At 31.7% G+C, this 22,200-nt stretch overlaps 1 protein-coding gene across 2 annotated transcripts in view; it reads left to right on the top strand.

Moving 5' to 3' along the window:
- Positions 1 to 1,032: 1,032 nt before the first annotated feature.
- The window catches only part of LOC113087941 (1-phosphatidylinositol 4,5-bisphosphate phosphodiesterase beta-1-like), a 58,743-nt gene continuing 37,575 nt past the window's right edge, over positions 1,033 to 22,200 (top strand). For both annotated transcript variants that reach the window (XM_026255672.1, XM_026255673.1), the window contains exons 1-3: positions 1,033 to 1,161; positions 4,745 to 4,822; positions 11,949 to 12,017. In XM_026255672.1, coding sequence (XP_026111457.1) covers positions 1,048 to 1,161; positions 4,745 to 4,822; positions 11,949 to 12,017 — 261 coding nt within the window. In that variant the 5' untranslated portion in view covers positions 1,033 to 1,047. The remainder of the gene's footprint in view (positions 1,162 to 4,744; positions 4,823 to 11,948; positions 12,018 to 22,200) is intronic.

Consider the following 22,200-nt stretch of genomic DNA (forward strand, 5'->3'; position numbering starts at 1 on the left):
ATATATATATATATATATATATATATTAATATATATATATATATATATATATATATATATATTTATTATACAATATTGTACAAAAGAGAAAAACAGTTAAATGTCATGAAAAAACAAAATCTTAATGTCAATAAAAATAGGCTTTCCTTCTTTTTTATATATGTATTAATTATATTTTTTATTATTATTATTTACGACTGTATTGTGCATTTAAACGGAGTAATTTGTAATTTTATTTATTTGTCATTTATATATTTTTTTTAAACATTTTAATTTACAGCATTATAATAGGCTACTAAAAGGGAATATTCCTTATTGTCATGAAAAATTGCCACAATGCAAAAATGATTATTGTGTGTGTGTGTGTGTGTGTGTGTGTAATATATATATATATATATATATATAATATATATATATATATATATATATATATATATATATATATATATATATATATATATATATTATAAACGTAAAAAAATAATGATCGTTTTTCATTTAATTTCCTTTCTGCAACATAATTGAGCTTTTAAAACCTTGATTTACTTGTAATTATTGTAAAAGATGGAAATGATGATGCTGCTTTCTAAAGATGGCAAAAATCCCCACGAGTGTCCTGCATGCATTCTCTTTGCAGAGGTGTTATGAAATGTTTAATTGTGCCGGTTTGCTCCTGCAGGGGAGGGATGCGATGCGCACTAGGAGGCGCTGAATCTCAGTGCGCACATTGAGTCAATGTGCGGAGGACTCTCTCTCTCTCTCTCTCTCTCTCTCTCTCTGTCCATCATTTATGATCGCTCTTTCTCTCTGCAGCTCATTTGCTCCGCGTCTTCGATCACTTCTTTCGTTCTCAATCACAGATCGTTTCAGTCCAATCAGACAGCATGCGTTTAACGCTGTCCGCGCGCCAAGCGCTTCTAAATGACCATCCGTGCGCGTAAAGCGTTTCCCATTCACAACAACTGTTCGCGCTCCGCTTTTGCTTCTTCCCTTAGAAGAAAAAGAGAGACTCTTGTTTTTTTTTTCCCCCCGCTGCTTTGGCTGTAAATGTTGAAGCTTGAATGGCTGGAGCTCAAACCTGGCGTTCATGCGCTTCAGCTCAAGCGGCTGCGCGTGTCCGAGAGTCTGAAGCGAGGCAGCAGATTTATGAAATGGGATGAGGTAAGTCACCAGCATCAGTCTGTGTGTGTGTGTGTGTGTGCGGGTGTTTGACGTCTTCAAGTCAGAGAATGAGTGCAATATGATGCCTCTGCGGTGGATGCGGTTTGTTGCATTGTTTGTCGCCCAACATCAACCCAGCAAACGGCGCAGACCCTCTCAATCAGCTCCCCATTGATCTTTCCTGAGGTTAGATAAGGTTTGATAGAGGAAGGCGAGTTCTCAAGTCCATCACAGACGAGTGTCAGAGTCTGCAGAGCCTCAAGAGAATGACATCAGGCTACTTTGTGTGCAGTAATGTCTCACTTCATCAACCTGTCACTAGAAACCTGACTGCACTAATGCAACAAGCTCTCCTGAGATTCCTCACTACACTATGGGTCGAAACCTTTAAAAACAAGCGTGCAGTGGTGTGTCGCATTATATCGCGCGTGCTGCATGAGCATTGATGGAGTGCTGAGGATCTCACACACATTCACCTGTTGGATGAGAGAGTTTTCTGCGAGAAAAACTCACTGCAGCTACAGATGGAGCAATGTAAAGATAAGATTCTTTAAGATAAATGTCTAATATTTTCTGTATTTCAAAGCATATACATTTTTTTTATTCGTTTCTGCTATTGCAGATGCTTTATTTTGTTTATACTAAATCTTAGAACTGCTTCGAATGAATCATTTGAGAATTGCTGGGACATTAAATGCATAAAAAAATTGTTGCATGCATGAAATCCAATTGTAGGAGACTCCCAAAACTAAATAGGAAGGATTTTGATGCGGTTTTGTAAATGATCCAAGTAAAGCATTTGTTGTTGTTTGTAACATCAGTACTTTTGTCTGTTTTGCAATGCTCTAAGGTGAAGTATAAAAGCCATTCTTGGTCATTTTTAATCATTAATTTTAGAAACGGATGCTATTTCTGTCCCAAAAAAGTTACCAGAGTTTTTAAGAAGTGAGGCATTTCATTGAATATTTATCATATTCTCTGTAAAAATACATTTAGTTGTTGAACAATATGGGTTATAATGTGCAATTCTTGTTCTTTTTACTTTTAGTTTACACAGATCTTGAATATTTGGTTACATCATTAATCAAAAATCAAATGTAATTCACCTAATAAGAGATTTTGAGATTCTGTTCTGTAGTAAAACATTTGTTGATGTTGGTAGCAACAGTATATTGGTCTGTTATGTAATGCTCTAAAAATAATAAAGAATGGCTTTTATACCTAGATTTATTCATACAGGCTACAATCATGTCCAAAAAAAAAAAAATAAAATAATAATAATAAAAAGCTGTACATTAAAGTCTTATATAATTATAAAAAAAAAAATATATATTTGAAACATAAAAAATGATGAAAAAGCTGGTTCATTATTTTAGTGTAACTAAGTCTGATACCCCTTTTTTTACAATAAAAAAATAAAAAATAAAATAAAAATAAAATAAATAAATTCTAGCATTTTGTTTAATTTAAACACTTTTTTTAATGCACATTATCCAGAATAAAACATTTGTTGATGTTGGTAATATCAGTACTTTTGTCTTTTATGTAATGCTCTAAAGCTAAATACATTAATTTTAGAAACTTCTTATGAATTCTGATTAAAACATGTTTTAGGTAGTACACTTAAGTACACATTTCCTCATTTAAAACATTGTTTATCACACATTTTAGATACCATTTATCTAGCATTCTCTACTTTTTTTTCTAATTTAAACACATTTTCGTTACAAATTAACAACATCCTAAGAACAATTCACACAATTAACATGGATTTGAAAATGTACTGCAGTTGAACAAAACCTGATGATCATGTTCTCCAGAACGATTTGAGATGTTATAAGGAAGAAGAAACCAGTGTCTGTGCCTCTGATTGAATGATATGTCCAAGAATCTGAAATATTGTTTTAAGTTTTAACATTTTAAAGTTAAAAAGGAGACAGAACCCCGTCTTTTCAATGTGTTTGTGCTCTTTTAGAAGCTGTTATCTCTAAGTAAATGCAGTAGGTGTGAGTATTCTGGAGGAGTCTGCCTGCCATCAGCACAATAATGCCGTGCAGCTTTACATGAGCTTATGCTGAAAATGTTGACGTTTAAAAGCTTTTCTCTGCAAATAAAATGGGAAATGTTGGCCTGTTGCTATGGCAACTTTCATGCTTTAAATTCCTCGTCTTTCTTGTCTGCCTTACATTAGCGAAGACACAAGTTGGATGTGCAGTTAGACTGTGGGCAGACCCACGCAAGAGCCGAAATAACACAATCAATTACAGATCTCAGACCTCGGCAGATCCCTAGTCTTTTCAAATGTTCTGTGACTTAAATTTAGTGACTTCCACCGGTGGGAAATTATTACCAGCCAGCGTGAATCACACAGATATAGAACGCTTATGCAACGTCTGAGTCAAACCTCAAATTTCGGTTCGTCCCGAGACCGTATCGAGAAACATGTTTTCAAGTGGATTGCCACAGAAATCCCAAGTGTTTTCTTGTGCGAGGCAAGATTAGTCTTTACCTCCCTCTGAAACATGACGTGGGCTTACAGAAGACTTTGATTCTGCTGTGCTTTTTATTCTGAGCGCTTAAAATAACTGCTGCAGTTAACTGTACAGACCATATGATATCAAAATCAGACCTTTAGCCACTGTTATTTTAGTTTATACTATTAGCTTTGGTTAATGTTTAGAATTTTATTTTTAGTTATTTTGTTGTGTTTTTGTCATTTGTATAAATTTGTTTTTTTATATATACATTTGTATTTATTAGTAGTTTTTTTTTATTTAGTCAGTTTAGTACTTCAACCTTAAAAAAAAATAAAATAAAATAAAATAAATAACAAACTTAATTTCAATAAAAATTATATATATATATATATATATATATATATATATATATATATATATATATATATATATATATTTATTGCGATTAAGTTTGTTCTAAATAACAATAATAATTATTATTTTTATTAAATTTTATGGATTATATTCTGCCATATATGATATAAAAATTTCATTTATTAATTTTATTCCATCTGTTTGCTCTAAGCCACTGTTATTTTAGTATATACTATTAGCTTAATATTTTGAATTGGTTTTATTTATTTTTTTTTATTTTAAGTAACTTTGTTGTGAGTGTAGTCTGTATACAATAAATAAAATAAAACTTGATGAAAATTATAAATATTTTATTTAATATATTTCTTTTATATTTTATTTTATTTCTCCTAAAACTAATTTGTTTATTTATTTGTTTGTTTGTTTAATGGTTTTATTTCATTATAATTATAATACATAATTATAAATGCAGATACATGCATTTAAAATGCATGGCGGTACAGACCAAAAATAAGGACATCTTGGATTTAGATATTGTCCAAAATTGTTATCTAACAACAGCAAGTGTTTCCCATTTATTTACTTTAGACCTTCAAGTTAAACTAAACGGACTTAAAAAAAAAATATTGCCTTTGCAACAAGTAGAAATAAAACAAGTTTTAAAACATATTGTGAATATGTTGTCCATAGCCATTTTTATATTATTTCTGCTGTGTGTTTATACTTAAATATGTCATTTTATTTCTGCTCAGGATTCTTCTACAGTGACTCCAGTGACGTTACGAGTCGATCCTCAGGGATACTTCCTGTACTGGACGGATCAGAATAAGGTACAATTTCTCAAACCAGAATGCAGTTTTATTGAAGCTTGTGATTATTTGGTTTTTGTTTTTTCACTTAGATTTGTGTGCAATTTTTGCTGAACCTTTCAATTCAAGTTTCAATTCAAGTTTATTTGTATAGTGCTTTTTACGATAAAAATCATTGCAAAGCAACTAAAACTGAACCATGCATGGTAGTGTTATTGTAGTATTATCAACATACCACCTTAGTATTCATTAGTGTTTAGTTTTTATTTTTATATACCGATATTAGGGAGCAAAAAAAATGTATTGCTACCGATATATCGGCCAATATTCTTTATGTGTAGGCTATTTTACAGTACAGTATAGTTAAAAGTTTGGACATCTCCCATTCATGTGTCTAAACTTTTAACTGGTACTATATATAGAATACAGTATATAGCTTACATAAACAGAATATATATATATATATATATATATATATATATATATATATATATATATATATATATATATATATATATATATATATAACCATCTTTAAACATTGATAACACAAATGTGGTGTTCAACACTTATAATAATGTTCCAAACATAGGCCTATGCAGTGGAGGCAGGGTATTTAACAATTTAACAATACACTTTATTATTCAAAATGAGTCTGACATCAGTGCACTTAACAGTAAACTTTACTTCACTTATTATAAATAACTTAGCAGAAATATATAAAAATTTATATAACTTGAATTAAGAAATTAAACAAGGTAACTGTGTAGGGCAAGCAAGCATCAGGGGCAGGTTTATGCAGGAAGCACAGCTTTTCCAAATGTAAACATCTAAAATTAATAAACAATAATAATTAATAAAACTAAAAATAAATCACAAACTCTATGTTGTGTATTTTCTGGTAATATCCTATTCACAGACCAAATATTTTGACAAAGTGTCTGCGCTACAACAGATGCGACAAATCGACCACTGAAAATAATTTAAACCTCGTGTCAGCACGTCATAAATAGAACAAGGCATCAGTTTACTGCACCTAAGTGTGGTGTGGTGCGACAAAATACAATAGACCGATGTGATAAGCATGAGTTCTGGGCCTCTACACCAGCTAAACACCAGCGTTGACTGAGTGTCCGCGATCGTCTCCGGTGGCTGTAACACAGCCTTTAATGCGCCGCAGACGGCTGTCTCTAACATCGCTGAATCTGCTGTTAAAAATGAGCCAGCCATTCATCATATCGTCATGCAAAACTAAGAATTAGAATCATTGTAATGTGGCGATCAAATAGGTGCAGGTGGGTGGCGGGCAGATAATTTGAAGCAGCGTACTCGTTTAAAGTTTGAGCTCATCCGCGCATTTGTACAACAGTGACCTGGGTCACCAGTAAAAAACAATGGAGCGCACTCTGCTGGACAAACTAAGTCATTACACCATTCAGATGCATTTAATCTGCGTTATATGTTTTGTAAAAGAAAATTCATATCGGCGGCGTATCTGCGGCACATTCGCCGATTCCGATATATCGGCTAAATGATATATCGGTTGAGCTCTTGTTTTTTCATATGTCTCTGTAAAATTTTATATATTTTATTTGATTTAAGTCATATAAATTAACATTAAATAAAATGTTTATATATTTATTTTGTTTTATTTTTGTTAGAAAGTTTTAGTTATTTTGTTGTGTTTTTGTTGTTTTTACTGTCTATTTTTATTTCTTTATTTAGTATTTAAACGAAATAAACATTAGAAATTTTTTTATTTCAACTAATTGCAAATAAATATTTCTCTAATACATTTTTAATATTCCATTTTATTTAATTTAACATTTCATTTATTTCAATTAACCTACCTTTTTTAACGTAGTTTTAGTTTTTGTTAACGGTAACAACACTGGTCTTTGGGTTTTCTTAAGGGCTAGACTAACCTGCCAATGACATATAAATTATTTTAACATTAAATATCACACACGTCACACTTAAGCTTCAGTATCCTGATCACTAAAACAACACATTATAAATGAAACAGTTTGTTTTATCTTGTGTGGTGTCACTTTCCAAAGTCTGTCCGGAGGGAATGAGGTTGAGTCTTTATGTCCAGATGGAGCACCGACAGCCAAATGCTCACATCGCCTCAGAGCCTGGCTCAGAGAAATGTCCCCCTTTAAATGAGTGATTTTCATCCAAGTATAGATGATTTTTCATTTTAAGTGTTCCAGAGTCTGTCCTTCACTTTTTTGCATTTCCATTAACAATTTTAACATAAAAATAAAGCCATACTGTTCAGTGTTGATCTTAACTGAGGTACCTGGAGCTGCTGAGCTGATAAACACCATCTAATAGATGGTGCTCAATAGTAATTGTGTTGAAATGATCTGATGGAGTTAAGTGTGGGTGAAGAGAACAGGATGTCACGTTGTATTAAAAGCATACAGCATTGCAGAACAGGATGCCAGACAATGACATGAATCACAAGAATCACAAGCACGTTTGGTAAGATAACATCAGTTCATTCTGCCTTTCTGTGTCAGAAAGCACAGTCGTTCCTTATTATTTAAAATTAAGGCCACTGAGCTGATAAAACCAGAAAATTAAGTGCTCACTTGCTGTGAAAATGAATTGGAGTAAAAGAATGTTGAAAAATACTTTGCACTTGTTCATTTCATTTTATATTAATTCACCTCTTTTGATGAACCTAAAATGCCTTTTATATATTTTCAGACATAATTATATGCATGTTACTGTTCTTAAATATTGTTTAAATTTTTTTATTTTAATTTTTTTTCAAGGGCTAAACTGGGCGAGGAAAAACAAATATTACTTGTAAATTTCAGAAATATTTGCAAAGGTATGGCAAGTTACATACTGAATTAAACGTAAATAAAATTTTGAAGTTGAAGTTGTGAGCAGTGTTAATTTAGTATCATTGAGATAATGTTAAATATTTTTGTCATATTTCGAATCTGTTTTTATTTTGTATATTTTCCGTTAGGGTTAGGGTTAGGGTTAGGGTCATTTCCTATTTTAGGTAATGTTTTAATAATTTTGTTGTGTTTCTTTTCTATGAGAAATGTTGCCTTGCAACTATCAGATCAATATTAAAATTTTATTTTATTGAACAATTGTCTATCTGTCTGTCTACTGTATCTAATCTTCTAATGTAATGTTTCTTTATTTGTTTAATTAATTAATTTATTTATTTGTTTGTTTGTTTGTCTACGATAATTATTGATTTTCAAATTTAGTTGTTATTTTCAAATGTATTTATTTTTCTTATTCATTTAGACATTTATTTTACTTTTATTCAAGTTTAGAGGTACAGGTTGTAGGATCTGCCACTAGAGGGTGCACTGTCAAAACAATAACAATCGCGTGGTTTGATGACGCTAAGAAGGAGCGTGGAATGATGGGATTTGTTGTTTTCTACCCAACTGCTGACGGCCATCAATCAGACGATATGAAAAAGATTACCACTTGTGTACATTCAAACACAATAATTGGGCATACATAGCAAACGCGAGTTCAACGATTTGCGCGAGTAGATTACATACAAAGTCAAACATGCAAATATCTTACAAATTGTATCGTTAAATGTGACCTGGACATGAGTGTGAACTCAGCAGGAAGTGAGGTCATATGAGTTGAATGTGGATTTGGCAGCATATAACACCCTCTGCTCTCCTCTTGCCCTTTTATATAAGAGAATCCATTATGATTCAGTCGAGTGCAAGTGTATTGCAGCAAACTTTAGCATGTCATTACTCATGTCAGTTTGTGAAAGCAGCAGTGAGTAACATCAGAATAATATTTGTCTGAGTGACTCAGTCTTCAGATTCTAGATGGTATTGAACGAAATATTGCTAATTGTGAAAAGCTCAAAGGACACTTGAAATACATAGATATTGATATTGGTTGAAACAAAAATATTTCCAAATCACATTTTACCTCAAAATATAATGGAAAAAAATTATATATATAAAATACTTTGCACTTGTTCATTTCATTTTAAATTAATTCACCTCTTTTGATGAACCTAAAATGTCTTTTATATATTTTCAGACATAATTATACATGAAATCAAACTGCCCCTGTCCACTTTCTTATGTTACTGGTCTTAAATATTTTTAAAAACTTTTTATTTTTATTCTTTTCAAGAGCTAAACTGGGCGAGTAAAAACAAATATTGCTAGTAAATTTCAGAAATATTTGCGAAGTTATGGCAATACAGTTTTAACAAAGATGAATAAAACAAACACTACCATGCATTTTTTTTTACTTTACTTTTTGTATTTTTCACATTATATATTGATGTGCCCATTTTAGCCCATTTTAAGACCACCAGTATTTTATTTCATGATGATATATATATATTTTTTCATATATATATGAAAAGTTTGGATGTAAAATGTGCTTAATTGTCAAACAATTGAAAATAATATCATCATGAAATAAAATACTGGTGGTCTTAAAATGGGCTAAAATGGGCACATCAATATATAATGTGAAAAAATACAAAAAGTAAAGTAAAAAAAAATGCATGGTAGTGTTCGTTTTATTCATCTTTGTTAAAACTGTATTAGTTTTGTGTATGTGTGTGTGTGTGTGTGTGTGTGTGTGTGTGTAATCTAGTATAATAATATAATAAATATAATATAATACAATTTTAATGGCCCTTAGATGGGACTTTTTTATATATATATAAAATATAGTTTATTATCTTTTCTTGGTTTCACCCGGTTTATATATATATATATATATATATATATATATATACAGTATAACAATCTACATGCCAGTCAATGAAAGCAATGAAAGTAAACCTGACAGTTTTTCATGTCCATATAATATAATTCCAGAACGGACGCCTCTGGCCAGTAGTAGTATAATAGCATATTGTATTGTTATGCAAACCAAGCATGCATTTGAATCAATACATGAGTTTCTATATTTAGCAGCACTGCAGGCCAGATTGTCACCACTGAGAGTTGAGCAAATCATGACAGTCACTTACAACCGGCTCCATTATTGAATATAGTAGCAGGTTTGTGAGATTTCAGTGGATGGAGAGTCAACAGAGTGTGGTTTGCTCTGCTGAACTTACAGATATTTGATCATGTAATCTCAATGGATTTTCAGCGCGTGCAGAAGCAGGAGTCTGAGCTCGCTGGCGACGTCTTCTGCAAGCTGATTTCAAGGGTGCCTGGTGCCTGTCTTCAATTTGCTTTAGCCCAACTCCCCATCATAGACCACCTCCATCCTCTGTTGCCATGGTGCTGGTAAAGCTCCCGCCACCATACGCGGATTTTCATAGATGAACCAGCTGAGTGAGAGATGCTTTCATTATTCAGATAGCCTTGGCACACACTTGAAATTATCATAAATATTAGATTAGTCATAAAACGGGGAAACTATATTGAAAAAACAGCAACTGCATTGCATTGCATCATAATTGCATGCATGCAGGGACCTTCCATGTGTTCGGAAAATGCACAAATTTACATTTGCAATTTTTCGTCAATGTCATTTCTGCATGTTTTTATTTCACAGTTAGTAAACGTGAGTTGAGTTGAGAATGACCTCGTGGCTGAGTGAATATTAGAGGAGACGTGTTTCTCGTCCTGTGTTAGTGTTTTAGGTCAAAGCCCAAAAATGACATCCTGGGTGTCTTTGTATATTCTCCTGCAGTCTGCTGTCCTCCTGTGTTCACTGAAGTGTGTCACGCACACAGAAACGTGTCAGTGATGGCTGGGGATTGCAACCCATCAATTTACACAAGGACTGTAGTGTTGGGTCTGAAACCACCTTGTAGAGTCCGTGATGAGTCTTAGTCCTTAGCCAGTTGAGTCATGTTACACATGACGTGGATTTATCTGTATGAAAAATTATTGAGTCCAAAATTTCCGTGTTCATGTCAAGTTCCAAGTTTATTCATCATTGCAGTCTGAGTCTAACCACCCAAACTCTTAATGCCAATGATTTACAATAATGCACAGTAACACAGAGATATAAGATACAGTATATAATATCTTTGTGTGTGTATTGGTATAGATATTTAAACACAATTAATGCTTCAAGTTATGCCAATAGGTGGCGAGAAGGGACAGTCAATTCAATTTGTTTAAAACACGGATTCATTCAGGAGTCAGTGAATCATTCATTCAACCGATTCATTCAAACATACTGATTATTTCAGGAAAAAAAGAAAAGAAAGAGCTGCTCTTATGAGTGAGTCATTGAATTGTTCACTCAAATGACTCGCTGGATCATCCCGAAACAAAACACCATACAGGTGTATTCTCTGTCTACTAACTATTGTCATTGATGGAACACAAAACAGACTTTAACTGGTGATAGTGTGGTTAAAATGTAAGTTAATAGATATTAACTTCTTGTTTATGGAACGGATTGCAGAAGTGTTGCAAGCGGCTTATAGCTGTTTGTGAGACTCATATTCGTAAACGACAGCACTCTTGCTCACGTGATATTGCTTAAATATGGCTTGGCTTATAGTTAAACAATGCAGTTATGTATCCATTAGTTACTATGAGCTTATAAATCAGCATGCATTAGGAAAATTACAGAATCAGACAAATGTGGTTTAGTTTTTAGAGTGTGATGTCACATCACAGGGCCACCATTGTGTCAAGTTCTCATGTGTTGCAAATGTTTGTGGAGCATATGAGGACGTTCAGGTTTTACCGTCATACAAATAACGTTCTATTTTTACCTTCCAATCATTGCTGTGTTGCATAAATGAGAATAAGGAGCCAATGCATCTTTGTTTTGTTCCAGTTCAGTTGTAGCTCGGTCATGCCAGCAGAATGCCGTCAGCTTTGGTTTCTGCTGCAGCTGTCAGAAATCATATCCATCAGCATGTCCATTACACACTGCAGACGCAAATAACGCGGCGCTCTGGCCCTGCATCATTTCCTTACCAGTGTATCTAACGAGAGTCTTCCATTGAGTCTTTGATCTAAACCTGCGCGCGTGAGTTAGTCACTACGTTTCATGTCTGTTTAATTATTTATTCTTGATTTTTCCATGTCAACTTTTATGTATTTTGTGCTATTTAACCTTATATTGATTCATTTCAACAGCATTCAATTGTTCTTGTGAGCTGTGGCCTAAAACATGCCCCTCCCTCTTTCAGGAAACAGATCTATTGGACATCACCTACATCAAAGATGCAAGAACGGGGAAATGCACCAAAACGCCAAAGGTAAGACTGGTGTATTCAGTGCATCCTGCTATTATCACCCAAATCTGCTAGCCAATGCTAGTTCCAACATGCTAATTTATAATAAGAAAGGAAAGTTCACCCACAACGTATCCACCTTGTTTTTAACACGAAGAACGGGCATGGCATTTATGAAACATTTTTAGAAGAAGGCCTACCAAAGATCATTATGCTGCTTGATATTACAAACTTGTATTATCGTATCATTTTAATGTATTGTCATAATTATAAACAATGGTTTTTACCGTTTTTCTTCTAGCATTTGGATAACGTTTTGCAAGGTGCTATCAAACTTATAAACATACGTTCTTTCAGTATCATTAACAGAAAGTTTGTTCAACATTAAAATCATTATTTATATATTGTTCATGGAATGTTTTTTTGAAACGTTTTAGTTGAACGTTTGACTAACATTTTTTAAATGTTACTTTTTGTTTCGGAATGTTCAGAGAACATTCAAAGTAGCGTTTCCATAATGTGTGCAACATCTTAATGGAATATTCCCTTAACATTCGCATAACCAAGAATTTTTGTATTTTATTTATTTATTTTTTTACATTTTGAATTAGTGATCTTAATGGGAACGTTTGCAAAACGTTCTTAGAACATGTTTTTGATAGCTGGGACACATTCGTGTAGTCTTTTTGTCCTTCAGAAATCAAATACTTTAATGTTTTGGTTCATCTGCAGAGTTGGAAGGTTGAAGTCATTTTTGAGATGCCTGTGGACTAAATGAATGAGAAAATAGTGGAAAAGATGGGCGTCACCATTGGAGATGGTCTCCTCCATTCGCTCGCATCAGTTTATAATCACGTCCTTGTGTAAAGGAGGTTTAGCCATTACTACGGCAGCGTGCTCTGTTTCCCAGGCCCTATATAGGTTAATAGCTCTTGTGGGTGATAAGCATCTCTCTTTGAGGGTAATGGTCTGTGCAATCTGGTGTGGAATGGCCACAGGCAGACAGACATCTGCACCCACGCTATTTCTGGACCGCGCCAGGCTAAATATGGAGCCCGTGGGCTGCGGGTCTCCCAGGTGAACTCTTTCCTGACACTCACGGGTGTTATTTGTGTCTGTGAAATGAGAGAACGAAACGCACAAATGCAGTGAAGAGTCGTGTCATGTTCCACCACAGCGGATGTCAACAGTGCGTCTGTTGAGCTTATGCTGTGGATTCATTGATTTCAGTGTGGTTGGTGCATCAGAAGGACGTGGAGGAAAAAGCCAGGGGTCTAGATGTGAATTCCAGTTTCATTGGCTTGAATTTTATATTAATAGATACTGATTTCATCCCAAAATTAAACACAAAAACGTAAAATATAGTGTAATTTTTATTATAAACTTGCTAAATATAATTATATATAATTATATATATTGCATTATTTTTTTTTTTAATAAAAAAAAGCTTTTTTTCGTGGGATCTTTGTGACTTAGAATTTAATATTACGTTTTTTACGCATAATTATATATATATATATATATATATATAATGTATGCAATTTAATAAAACATTTAAAATTAATTATTATATGTTATTAACTTTATTTCATGTTTTTAAATAGTGTTTGTTGGACCACTGGAATGTTTGACATTTTAACATCCTCTTTCAAACACTTTTACTTTACCTGTTGTTTGCTGTATCTGGTTACTCTGATGAAGAGTTTATATGAGTTATAACTCGTTCGTTTCTTTACATCTTCTTGTACTGCGGTGGTCAGAGTGAATACTGCGGTCTCTCTCTCTGTTCTTGCACTGTGATATAAAGCATCTCCTCGGAGCGAGTGTGTCATGATTGAGAGGGATTCTGGGAAACGCGGTGTGCTGGTGTCAAAGGCAGCTGAATAAATCTTGTAGCGGCGCGTTTATATGAGGGCATCCACGAGCCACAACAAACCGTCCATCCACCCGAGGATGTAGAGGTCGAAGCCGTTTCCACAGACTGAGAATGAGACGCTGTACGAGTGTGAGAGATGATCGATTGAACCACTCAGCACACGTGAAGCTGCTGGAGAAATGCTGTTCAAAAATAAACTCTGTTCTCACCGGTGGCTTTTTTGGATAAATATTTGGTTGTTTTTGGTAGTGCTTAGTGATATTGAATTTTGAGTTTAAATTGCATTTTTGAGTTTATGTTAAATGTACTTGAATGATCCAATATTGTGAATCACCATCATCATGATTCATATAGGCCTTTTTTATACATATATGGTGGTGATTTCAGAAAAATATGTACTGTAAATATCAGATATTTATAAATGCTTTTATATTTACAAGTATAGAATTACCACTTGGGATTACTTTACACTTATTTATATATGCAATGATACATGTTTATGTTTATAATAAGTATTAAATTTTGACTAATTAATTTAGTAATTATTTTAAAAATTTTTATTTATTTTTTAATAATACATTTTAGTAAAATATAATACATAATTATTACATATTATTATTATTATTATTATTATTACAAATTAAATAAAGATTGTTAGTAAATGTATATATATATATATATATAAAAAATTATATTTTATGTACAAGTGTTTATTTATAAGAAGTTATTAAGTAAAATTTGGTAGTATAGACTTAGGGTTATTGAATTTCTAATAGATGTTAAATTTTATTATTAATAATAATAATAATAATAATAATTATAATAATAATAATAGTGGAATTGAATGAATTATAATAGATTTATAACTATATTATGTAAGTAAATGTATATATTTTAATACATTAACTTGGATTTATCACAGGTAAAAAATTAAATTAAATTAAATTAAATTAAATTAAATTAAATTAAATTAAATTAAATTAAATTAAATTAAATTAAATTAAATTAAATTAAATTGTTTCTTGCATTGACAAATCATCATATAAGAATGATTTCTGAAGATCATGTGACACTGAAGACTGTAATAAATTATATTTGAAAATATATATTTACATAGAAAAATAGAAATGTAATATTTCCAACCCGATCTCACGGCAATTCGTACATATTTTACAAGGTGGCTTATTTGTACGAATTCGTACGACCACACTCGTACAATTTCATAAGATTTTTGCCAAATCGTACGTATTTTACGAGTTGCACAATTCGTATAAATTTGTACGAATGACCTACACCTAACCCTTCCCCTAAACCTAACCGTTAGACAAATCGTATAAAATCGTACAAGTGAGGTCGTACAAATTCGTACGAATAAGCCACCTCGTAAAATACGTACAAATTGGTCGTGATATAGCGTTGAATATTTCACAACATTACTGTTTTTATTGCGTTTTTAATCAATAAATGCAACCTTGGAGGACAGTAGAGACTCTTTTATCTATCTGTTTTCTTTACTTTACTTTTATGGCAAATCATCAAACTCTACTCTAATTTTCTCTTTTGTTCGTCCCAGAGTAGCAGGTTACTTCCAATTGCAAGCTGTTTAGCTAACTTTTTTATTAAGAAAGAAATGTGAGTGTTTTAATCACTAGTGTGCTGAGACCATCAACAATATCCTGCTGCTTTTGTTTGCAATAGTTTTTTTTTTTATGTGAGCCATTAAAGATGTTTTTGTTAATTGAAAAGAAGAGAGATGCCATTGATTTGCTGTGCGCTTGTAAAACAGACAGAAGAGAGCGGAGGAACTGCTCATCTTTCAGGAGTTTTTCCCTTGTTTGCCAGATCTTGGCTTCTCGTTAAATCACTCGTTAGAGAACAATAGCATACTGTAAATTACTCCATTGAAAAATGGAGACGATAAAGAGAAGGTTATGTTATAAATGTATATGATTCATATTAAAACCAATCACAATGTTTGCAGTAGTGGGTGATGTGTTGTTATGCAGCCTATTCTTAAACTATTCTTAAATAGTTCAATTAAAAATAAACATTCTGTAATTTCTTTATACGTCTCAATATAGTTGTATAAATATTTATAAAAGAAACATAAATTTGTTAGTTTTTATACATGCAATAAGTATAGACTTAAGATTTAGTATTATGAATTTATGAAATGATGGATTATGAAATTTTGTGTATAATAATAATAATAATAATTATTATTATTATTATTATTATTATTATTATTATTATTATTATTATTATTATTATTATTATTATTATTATTACTATTATTAATTATTATTATTATTATTATTTTAATACATTTATATACATGTATTATTATTTATTATTATTATTATTAAATATAATTATTAATATTGCAAATTAAAAGTATTTTATTAAATGTAAATATTAATCAAACATTTAATGATAAACAAAAAAAGGTTAAATGTTAAGATGTATATTTATAAATATAGACTTAAAATTTAGGATTATTGAAATTGTGTAATATACTGATGCTTATTATTAGTATTATTATTGTTAAATACTTTAGTAAATTTAAAGACATTTATTATTATTATTATTTGCAAATTCAAAATAATATGTAAGTAAATGTATATATTAAAAATGTGTCTAGTGTTAAATTATAAAAAAATACTGTATAATATTTACACAGACTTATTGCTTAGGATTATTATTATTATTATTATTATTATTATTATTATTATTATTATTATTATTATTATTAATAATAATAATAATAATAATAATAATAATAATAATAATAATAATAATAAATCAAACGTCTCTCAATATATATTAAAACATTTTATATTATATTTATGTTTCATATTAATTATAGTAATATAGAAATAATTTGTAGTTCAAAGTAAATGTTTCTATATAAAATTAATAAATATTATTTGTAATTATTATATAGACTTCTGACTCAGAATCATAATTTTCTAATAGTACTCATATTTATTTATATTATGATTATTATTAATTATAATAAAGTATTCTCATTTGATATAAATGTATAATAATAATTATTATTATTATTGCCAATGTTATTATAAATTCAATATTAAGTCATACATCTGTGTTTAGAAATGGTATACATTTTGGTTGAAAACATGAGGCCAGCTGGAGTTATTTTGTGATTTGAGTTGATTTTGCGTCCTTCACTGATTTCTTCACTGCATTGGATTGCCAGTGGATGCAATTTGCTCTTACTTGAGTCTTTTCCATGCAACTGCATATATTTTGAGTTAGACTTAAGATCGCTGCCCTTTTTTTCTTTGAGCATTGAGCCGTTGAAGCGTGCAGCAGACAGAATTAGAGTCCTTCTGCCGCAGCTTCCACCCACTCGCAGGTTTACCCCGCAGACTTCTCACGTGTTACCGCGGTAAAACTCTCATGAGCCTGTGTGTGTGTGTGTAATCAGCAGAAGTATGACTGTTGCTCATTCGTGGGGTCAGTGAGTTGAACTTTCATGCATAAGTCATCCAGGAGCGAGATGTTTTCTGAAGCTGAGAATCAAACATGAGCGATGGAGGAATAAAATCTGTTTTTAAGTACTTGTTGGTTCGGTACTGAAGTGTAAGACGTGATTGTTTACACTGTGTAGATTCTTATTAGTTTGTAAAGGCACATCAGTCAGAGCATTATAGGCCGATAGCCTTAAAGCTTAACGCTGACAGCAAACGAGAGAGTATTGTAAAATGTAATGTAAAAATCTAGTTTTTGATGTTGTTTTTCCGCACTGTTGCAGTATGTGGTCATAGCTCTGTTTTCAGGAGTTTCCCTGTTTAATTACAAGGTGTCAGAATCACTCAATTACGGAAGTTCTAAGCGGCCATGCATTATATATTTTTTTCTTTTTGTTTTCTCATTATAACGACTTAATTTTCTCGTTATCTCGACATAACGAAGGTCGTTTTCTCATTATAACGACTTAATTTTCTCATTATCTCGACATAACCAAGTTCGTTTTCTCATTATAACGACTTAATTATTTTGTTTTATCGACATAACGAAGGTCGTTTTCTCGTTATAACGACTTAATTTTCTCATTATCTCGACATAACGAAGTTCGTTTTCTCATTACAATGACTTAATTTTTTCGTTTTCTCGACATAACGAAGGTCGTTTTCTCGTTATAACGACTTAATTTTCTCGTTATCTCGACATAACGAAGTTCGTTTTCTCGTTATAACGACTTAGTTTTCTTTAAGAAGTTACAAAACTGCGCCAGCAGGTGGCACTATAGACCTGAATATAACTGATGGGGTGTTGTATACTATCCACTTTACTGTACGCGGACCTTCCTTGTGATCACTACAATTTGTGCAGTCTTGTTCTTTACTGACATTGAATTAATTCATAAATGTTAAATGCTTGAATCAATATGAATATTTTGTGTATTAAGTTCCTGCTAGATGCATGAGTTTCACCAACACGTTCTGTGTCATAAAATAACTGCTTATCAAAACCAAGGTTGACGCCACTGTATTCTGTTTATCTACAGTAGGACGGGATTTAACGATGTAGGCTGATGTGCTTCTTTTCCTTATTACTAATCTTTATTGTTAACCATATTGATGAGAAATGTGATGTATATGTAAAATCCATAGGCTTATTTAATTCAGTTTTTTTCTATAATGTTGTAATCGTTTTTTTCTACACACACACACACTACACGTACACATGAACGCTCTTTTCAAACAGAAGCTTGTAACACACATGATATCTGCCACATCATATAATGACTACTACAAATTATGAATAATTTTATTTCAAATAAAGGGAAAATGAAAAGTTAGTTTAATCCAAGCAGCTCTAATGGCGCTGTGTTGCCATTTAAACATGTTAATTACAAAAACAAAACGTTCGTTGTACTGTCTCTGGAAAAATCAACAGTGATTGATCAGCCTTTATTTATGTTCAGTATTGTAGACGTTATTACCTAGGCGAAGCTAAATTTGCTGAAATATAGGCTACAGTAAGAGTGCCTGCATGGCTGTCCATCAGATGCCTGTCAAAGTTGAGTTCGTTACTATAGCAACAGTAAAACTGTCATGTCGTTATAACGAGAAAACAAACTTTCGTTATGTCGAGATAACGAGAAAAATAAGTCGTTATAACGAGAAAACGAACTTCGTTATGTCGAGATAACGAGAAAAATAAGTCGTTATAACGAGAAAACGAACTTCGTTATGTCGAGATAACGAGAAAATTAAGTCGTTATAACGAGAAAACAAACTTTGTTATGTCGAGATAACGAGAAAAATAAGTCGTTATAACGAGAAAACGAACTTCGTTATGTCGAGATAACGAGAAAAATAAGTCGTTATAACGAGAAAACGAACTTCGTTATGTCGAGATAACGAGAAAAATAAGTCGTTATAACGAGAAAACGAACTTCGTTATGTCGAGATAACGAGAAAAATAAGTCGTTATAACGAGAAAACTAACTTCGTTATGTCGAGATAACGAGAAAAATAAGTCGTTATAACGAGAAAACTAACTTCGTTATGTCGAGATAACGAGAAAATCAAGTCGTTATAACAAGAAAAAAAAAAGGAAAAAAATTATAATGCATGGCTACTTAAAACTTCCGTACTCAATAAAGGTTTTCTACAAAACAATACTTGCCTGCTGGTTTAATACTGTATGACACCTGATTATTTCTTACTTGTGTTACTGCAACTTTAGTTTAAGCAACATTTATTCATTGAACATTTGCTATTGTCCAAAGCCAAGTATGAATGAGGTTTTCATTTTATTAACTCAGCATTTTTCCAAAGCAAAATAAATAACCAGTATTAGCATCACCTCAGCACGACAGCAGTACGTGTCTGAACTCCAGATCTAACACATCTCGCTTGTTTTAATTGCTTATTAGTGACATGAAAAGGCTTCGCTCGGCGCCAGGCTGACTCTCATTGTCCTTCAGGTCGTTCTCTCGTCTTTGGTGGTTGAAAGCGATCCAGTGAGCTCAAAGCAAGGGATTCTGGTCAGAGCAGATGCGCCGTGGCCCTTCACTTTGATACGACATGGTTCGGTTAGATTCGGCTCCCAAAGGCAGCGGGGTCTTGATGCATGTTACCATAGAAACTCTGGTGGGAAGGCTCCCTGTGTGTGACTGGAGCCAAAGGCACTGGAGCTAATGAGGTTGTGAGAAAGGGCATCCAACATGGCGAGGAGCCTCGCGGAGGACAAGGTGACAACAATGACAACAGCGGCTCTCCAGCGCGCCCGCGGCCCAGAGACGCTGACTCATCTGATCTAAAACCTCCTCCTCAACAGCTCTGCCATCGTCAGAGTGAATATGCATTTCACTGCATTCTTTCCAGGCCCAAAGAGAGAAAGCGTTGGTGATTATCACAGATGTAGGTGGACCGACGACGCTCTTGTTGAGAAACCTTGTTGGTGGAGTTTGCTAGAGAAAGCCTCGGTGAATTGGACAAACACATCTAGTTTGGGATTTCTGGTTGCACCATTTTGTTTTGATAAATATAGTAATTGTAAAAAAAAAAAAATGTTTTGCATGAGTGTGTAAAAAGAACCAGGTTTGCAGTTCTTCAGTGTCAGGCTGCGTATTTTGTCCAAAAAATATATAAAATTTAAGTTTTAATTTAGCCAAAAAATTAAACCAAATATACAGTTTATTTAATTATCAGTTAATGACATTTATTTAATAATCAACACTCAAATACAAACTGAGTTGCATATAAACATTTAAATTGCACATGCAAGTTTATTTAATAATCAATGTATTAATCACATTTATTAAAAAATCTATGCAGTTGTGTTTCCACTCAAGTTTGTTGTTGAAATATGAACATTTCAATAGTGACTTTAATAAAAAAACAAGCTTTCATGACATATTCATTCAAACATACATTAAATAAATAATGCAACAACCTAAGTTAAATATAATAAATATGTAGTTATATATTCCAGCTGCTGCTTACAAAGTGCATTACATGCTGCTTCCAGTGCATTACAAAACAGTAAGTAAATAAATAAATAGTAATCATAATATATATGTAATTTTTATATATTATTATATATTATTAGATAAAATAGAAAACAGCTGGCAAATCTAGGAGGTGTTGAGATGATGTCAGTGTTTTTTGTGATTATGCTGCAGAAAGCGATGGTTTTTCAGTCAGGAATATAGTTTATTACAGGCAGAGCTGGATTCCTGAAGACAGAGAGAGAAACGAACAGAGGTCTCCGTGCACAGGAGAGCTGTAATATATGCAGGTGTGCAGATAAATCTAAATCCAATTTATTTTCCTCTCAGCAGGACCTTTCATTTTCCCGGCATCCTGCAGAGGAAACAAAACTAGATTTGCATGAAACATGCACATGTGAGAGAATTCCAGACTTCACATGAGGATACAGTCTCTCTCTCTGTGTGTGTGTGTGTGTATATAGTACAATATTTGTATAGTACAAAATTATTTTTTACAGCAAATTTCTTGTTTTATTTCATATTTTTATTAAATGAAAATCATAATAAAACTCATTATTAATATTTTAGTCATGTTGAATGGATCAAAAACATTGTGAATATATTACATATAAAAAAAATAAAACTATTATTATTATTTAGAATCCAACTGTATTTCCACGTGACAATATGTTTTATCGTACTGTACCATTTTTTACAATAAATTTCACATTTTATTATATTGTTATTGATTTATATATAGTATTGAAGTATTTTAACAAAATATTTATATTTATTTTTCTATATATTTATTATATTATAATTTATTGATGAACCTAATAAAATTCATTATTATTATTATTATTATTATTATTTTCTAGCTATTATACAAATCAAAATCAGTGTAAATTAAATTTCAATTGGAAATTGATATATATATATATATATATATATATATATATATATATATATATATATATATATATATATATATATATATATTTACCTATTTAAATTCACTTTATGCTCATAGAATGCGATTCTTGATATTTTGAGGAAAATTAAGAAATTTAGATGTAAAAATTTGTATTATAAATTTACAGTTGTCCTATAAAATTAAAAAATTGAAATTTTAAAAGTACAATAGTATTACAATTTTTTACAAAATAATTGTATTTTTATTTAATAATAATAAAGAATAAGAATAAAACTCTAAAAAAATTATAATTATTATTAATATTTTCTAATAATATTGAATGGCTCAAAAACAGTAAATGAAAACTTAAGTGGAATGATTTTATATATATATATATATATATATGTATGTATGTATATATTCTGGTCATTCTAGAATGGTTAATTCT

The sequence above is a fragment of the Carassius auratus genome, unplaced genomic scaffold (genome assembly GCF_003368295.1).
Source record: "Carassius auratus strain Wakin unplaced genomic scaffold, ASM336829v1 scaf_tig00045599, whole genome shotgun sequence".
Taxonomy (NCBI): Eukaryota; Metazoa; Chordata; class Actinopteri; order Cypriniformes; family Cyprinidae; genus Carassius; species Carassius auratus.